Below are 6,000 nucleotides of genomic sequence, written 5' to 3'. Positions count from 1 at the left end.
TAATTTACTGTCATTATGTAATAATCAGGATGAATTAAATGGTGGTTTATGGAAATATTTTAAAAATTTTCAATAAGATTAGGACCACAAACATAAATAGAGGGTTAAATTTATGTCCATGACTGAAGGAAAGAAAAATGTCCGAAGCTGTTCAAAAACACTAAGCAGTTCGTGGTACTCAATAGCTGAACTCTCTCGCCATAAGCTAAAACATTATCCTTATATGCAAACCATGAAAATTTAAAAAGTAAAATAAAGTATAAATGAGATGTATATAGACATATGTAAATAATTAGACTCAGCATTTATAATATAATTTATTACACAGTCAAAGTAATAATAAAATCAACAGAAAGACAATTTTAAGGGTGGGAAGGTTAAAATATCAGTATTTAATACTACTAGAACACTGCAACATTCGCAAATAATTGTTGTGATGCTTCAGTGCAGATCATCTATTTTGGCACAGTTTGTACAGCATTATTCATTTGTTTTTAGAGCAAAATCAAAGCGTCAAAATATAATGCTAACTCCAGCATTCACACGTAATACTTGTATAAAGAACACAATATGCAATCACAAACAAAAACTGAAACAACACAGCGATGTCCTATTTAATGTGTCCGTACAACATTTTTTAAATTAAATAAAAATTATATTAAAAAAGTATTTCTAAAAGTTATGCTATAATAGTTTCACTTAAAAACTCATCAATAATCTCACAGACAACAAAAGCAGTTTCTAAGCAAGCAGTAAATATGCAAAAACAATTCAAACTGCATTGCATATTCATTTGCAAAACTCAAATTAAAAGAATACTGTAAAAATAAATAAAGTAGACACACAACTTGTACTAAATTTTATCGAATTTTCCGAACACAACTTAAGTAATTTTTGGAGGTATACGACACCTGACTTGCATCAGCAAGACTAGTATTTTCACACCTGCTGTTACGAACTTAGCAACTATTGTGCACAAAACAATAAAAACTAGAAAGCACAGCAGCTGACTTGCTTGTGTTTTGCCATCTTTGGTTAACAAACTGTATACACCCTCAAAACATTATAAACTACAGTAATGTAACATAACATACTGATGAAATATGACTAGTCATATAATAATATTGCACTTTTTCTGTACAACAATGTTCTTAACATCATGTGTGACTGCAAAATAGCAGTGTCAATACGTTGTACACATGCTGTTACAATTATAACTACACTCCAATTTTTTTTTCACGTGGGAATTGACAAATCACCCATCTCATAACAGTAAATAAAATATATGAATTTGTGCGAAATTCATTCCTCAACTTGGCCTGGCCAACAAACTACTGAGAAAACAGAAGCATGAAAATATAAAATGAGTGTCGTGATGTGCACATTAAAATAAAATGAGGTACAAATCACACACATTAAATGCATTTCAGTGAAAATATATTTTGCTTGACTATTTACGCTGCAAGCTCTAACAATTATGTTGACTAAAAGCAGATAAAAAAAACAATACAAATTTCTTGTATTGCAAACAATTCACAATTCCAGTTCGAAAAAAATGCTTTTGAAGTTGCACACTACGGTAACTCTTAACTTTTAAGCATGAAAAAATGCCCGCTAGCTACTGATAGGACGTAAAGCAACCTAGTAGCTAAGCCAGGACAAGAATGGACGCAAAGGCAACATGACATTTGTTATAACTAAACTAGATGCTACCACAAAATGAGAGTTCAAGTTTAAGGACACAGCTATTAAAAGACTAACTCTGTACACAAAACTTTACAAAAATTTATTGGTGAACAAAAGGTTTGTGCTTCTTGCTAGCATTTATTGCCATCAAGAGAAATGCAGTGATCAGTTCCACAACGTAAACTCTAGAGGCATAATGGCTGAACGAGTGAGACAGACTACAAGAATGTGTATTAACTAGAGCACAGAGACAAAAAGGGAGAGAGAGATAGAGAGAGAAAGAGAGAGAAGTAGGTAGTTTGGATGCAAAGCATACGAGCATTCATGCCACTCGGCTAAGATAGCACGCTATAATTATATGGTGTGAAAACTTGGGTTGGTAGGAAATCTTCTCACTCATAATACTTGAAACAAACTAAATGGAGATTCTGAGATTTCCTTTCCACATAAAGTTACAGATATTAGTAAACATAAATTTCACATGTAGATACAGACAGTTGATATATTTTTGTTAGTATTTTCTTGTGCATTAATTAATACTATGGTACTCGCAATCTTGAAATGAACAAAACATTAATTTGTATTAGAACTAACACACATAACTACAAATAATTCTTGTCAATATTAAAATCCTTAGTTTATATTTTCTCTCGTAAAAAAATTAACACTTTTTAAAATACACAAAATTAAAACTTTCCAAAAACTTTCGTCGTCTTTTCGTATTTTTTATACAAATTCTTGCAGTTTCAGTAAATTAAAAAAAAATTATGAAACAAAAAGTTTACAAGTTACCTCTCTGTACTTCTAGTTCATTTTCAGCAATGGCTCATTACATCATTTGAAACAGCAAGAATTTGCTCAAAAATATTTTTAAACTATAAATTTTGTGAAAGACAAAACATCCAGTTGTTACGTAGTATTACAATATACACAACACACATTATGTGTTCTTAAAGCTAGTGACTAACTTATGTTGCCTCATAGTACGTTTTCCTGGTCACGATTCACTTAGTATTGAGATTCAATGGGTAGAGTGCCGTCGCCTTTACATGTCGATCCAGGCTGTCAAATGCATGCTGGGTCCGTTTATCAACGCTCCGTGATGGACGCGCTGTACTCAGCTCGGAGTACGAAGTGCATAGTCGGTGAAAAGTAGGCCGAGACCGGACCACAGTGATCAGGACCGCTCCTCGTCGTAGCGTGGGGTCACAATGGTATCTTACTCATTTTGTTGAGTGCGTGTGTGTGTGCATGTGGATTTTCGCTTCCACCTTTACAGCAGTGGACGTAAATGTCGTAGGACAAAATTCTTTCTCTCAAAAAAGTCTGTGCATAAACATCTCCTAGTGACTAGTCACAATGGTCAGAGTTTGAACGAATGGCTCCTGAATGTACACTGATGGATATATTCAGCTTCACCACATCTTTGATGAGCGATGAACAAACATAATGCGCATCAATAATGTCAGGAATCATATTAACAACATATCAATTCTTATATACTAATTTACTACAACTACAATTTGCACTTTCTGCACATTTGCTTTTGAAAAAAAAAAGACATACATCATTAACATACATTAACATACATTAATACAAACATTAAAAACTGGTATCTTTTGTACATAATATTAACATACATCATAGATGATTTAAATTTTCTTAGTTTTTGTCTCTTTCTCATCTGAATACAGACAAAGAAGAGTTCACATTTAGAAATAAAACCCTATATTACTACGTGTGTGCATATTTGTCGAAAAGAAGGCTGAGAACTACAAGTGGGTTTTGATTTCCTCACCATGATGATGATGATGATATAATAATGGCAGCAACAACATGAGACAACAAACAACACCCGTAAAATCTTTTCTTGACTAATTACATAGTACTGGACAAATGTAACAAGATCGACCACCCGACCAGCGTGAGACTAGGCCTCGGGCATCACACCCATTCACCCCGACAAAGCACCAAGTAGGCTTACTTATAATAAATATATTACAATGTACACAAATCGGTCACAATGCCAAACTCATCATATATATATATATATATTTCTCTCTTTTGGGTGCATATGTATATGTGTGTATATATATATATATATATATATATATTTATTAAAAATGTTTTTATACGAGATGAATTTTTCACTATTTCTGAGCACACAACTTATAAATATCTGCATGTAAGAGTTAAAGAGCAATATTAATCAACATTACAAGGAATAGTGATGTTCACTATAATTAACCTAGCTAATTGTATCAACAGTTCTTTCCCTTTGAATTTTTAAGTACAACACACTGATACATACAATTTAAGTAGCCTTGGAGGTGCATCAACAGAATGCCATCATTAGTCATCATGAAACAGTAATGATTTAAATAATGTGGCTTAGCTTCAACGTGTGTCAGCATTTCAACTCTTATGTATTACACGTGGATATAAAAACCTTTTTCGCTAACAACAACCAACAACAACAACAGCAACAACAACAACGGATGCTTTAAGATGACACACAGAGATCGTTACTACGCTAAGAAAATGTTGAACAAAAAATGGGACATGCAAGACTGAAACTTGTTAACAACTTACAGCTTGTTGTGGACAGTTACAAACATATATTTTTAGGCAGCTATGTAAGGGTGAAAAAAATTACACTTTAGGCAACCATTTAAAATTACAGAGTCATTGCAGCACTATCCCTACAATAAAATGAAGACATTTTATTTCCTACAGAAACAATACGCTTACTTTCTTCATTGCATTCTGGCTTTCTGTTCTAAAAATATAATTTCAGCATTCACAAAACAACAGCCGCTACAACAATGACTCGTGCCCTCTGGACAGAGATAAGGCAATCATCTGTCTGCTTCGACACAGAATCAAACCAACGTCTCTGCAGGACACGGAATGCACCTGGTCATCGGGAAACAGGAAGGCAATGAAATGAGGAGATGGAGACAGACCGGAGACATCCAGAAAAGAAAGCAAACAGAGGTGACGACGGTAGTTTAGGCTGTTTTGTCGGCCTGGAAGCGGCCCGGATTGTAGTCTGGGTTCACGAAGGAGAAGCCTTTGAACTCTTCCTGGTTGATGGAACGCACCACGTCTGCGTTGATGGGCGTCAACACCGGCTCCTCTTTCGTGAACTCCGCGTCAAAGTTCAAGGCATCCTTCTTGCTTTTCTGCAACAGCATAACAACGCAAGCTGAAATCACGATCCACGAAGGGTACACACCAGTTCTCCTCCATCACAGACATGTTCTGCATTGCTTTACAAAGGTGCACTGGCTGCATGTTAGACATTTTTATGTTCCAATTGTTATATACCACACCTATGCCTTTTCATCATGAAATTGAAAATATTACAATTGAAGTGAGGACTTGATATATGCATCACATCAAATCAATCAAATGCAATATTTCACTACTTATTACTATGTATTACCAGAATAAAATTGTAACTTATAATATGTTATAAATGAAATCCATTAGAAAAAAATAGAAAAAAAAAATGTCTTAAGCTTCCTAGAATTGATTCCACACAAACTGTTTCAATACATTACCAAAAATACATTTTCTTGTCTTATAATTGAGGAATTAAAACAATGGTCCATCCATATTTAATTTAACAATTCACAATTTGTTTTATTTCATGTGCATGTTTTAGGTTCAATTTCGTGCTTTATTTATAAATGCTTTTCATGAATGGATGGGTAAATGGCACTGAAAGGGAAACAGAGTAATTGTATCAATCAGAACAATAGAAACAAGAGTCACAAGACCTTATACATATGTGCCACCAGTGCTTAGCCATGTGTTGTGCAATCACTACATAAGGTTGACTGTGTTTTACGGCACCAAATGAAAAATCTTCACACAGCTATATGACTCGTGGCCCATGTTACTGTATGAGCTATTAACCATGTAAATGCATTGTATGAACTGTTTAGTGGAAGTGGTAGGTATTCCATGATGCCCATGATGAATATTGGTATTGTGGGCTTGCCATTCATTGTCCACAGAGCCTAAATTTCCTTTTCTTGCCTCTTTCTCGAAGATCATACATATGTTTTATGAACAAAGTTTATGTACCCAAGTGTAAAGTATAAGTACTAGATGTAACAACAGTATGTCATATTGATGGCAAATTCAACACACTGTTGGCTGTGCAGTTAGCCACAATGGCCTTCCTTCCATAAAAGAAATTCAGGTTAAATTCCCGTATACCAAAAGCTTATGAATTTACTCTGTATTCACTGCTGTTTCTCCTCTAACGCAATCAGTTGCTGCTCCAGCCAGAAGAAGTATTCA

At 34.3% G+C, this 6,000-nt stretch overlaps 1 protein-coding gene across 3 annotated transcripts in view; it reads right to left on the bottom strand.

Moving 5' to 3' along the window:
• Nucleotides 1–304: 304 nt before the first annotated feature.
• LOC134531025 (protein kinase C) overlaps nt 305–6,000 on the bottom strand; it is a 270,374-nt gene continuing 264,678 nt past the window's right edge. For all 3 annotated transcript variants that reach the window (XM_063366515.1, XM_063366516.1, XM_063366517.1), the window contains one exon: nt 305–4,871. In XM_063366515.1, the coding sequence (XP_063222585.1) occupies nt 4,698–4,871 (174 nt within the window). In that variant the 3' untranslated portion in view covers nt 305–4,697. The remainder of the gene's footprint in view (nt 4,872–6,000) is intronic.

Source organism: Bacillus rossius, chromosome 3 (genome assembly GCF_032445375.1).
Source record: "Bacillus rossius redtenbacheri isolate Brsri chromosome 3, Brsri_v3, whole genome shotgun sequence".
Taxonomy (NCBI): domain Eukaryota; kingdom Metazoa; phylum Arthropoda; class Insecta; order Phasmatodea; family Bacillidae; genus Bacillus; species Bacillus rossius.
Note: the sequence above shows the minus strand (reverse complement) of the source record. Positions and strands in the feature narration are given on the sequence as shown.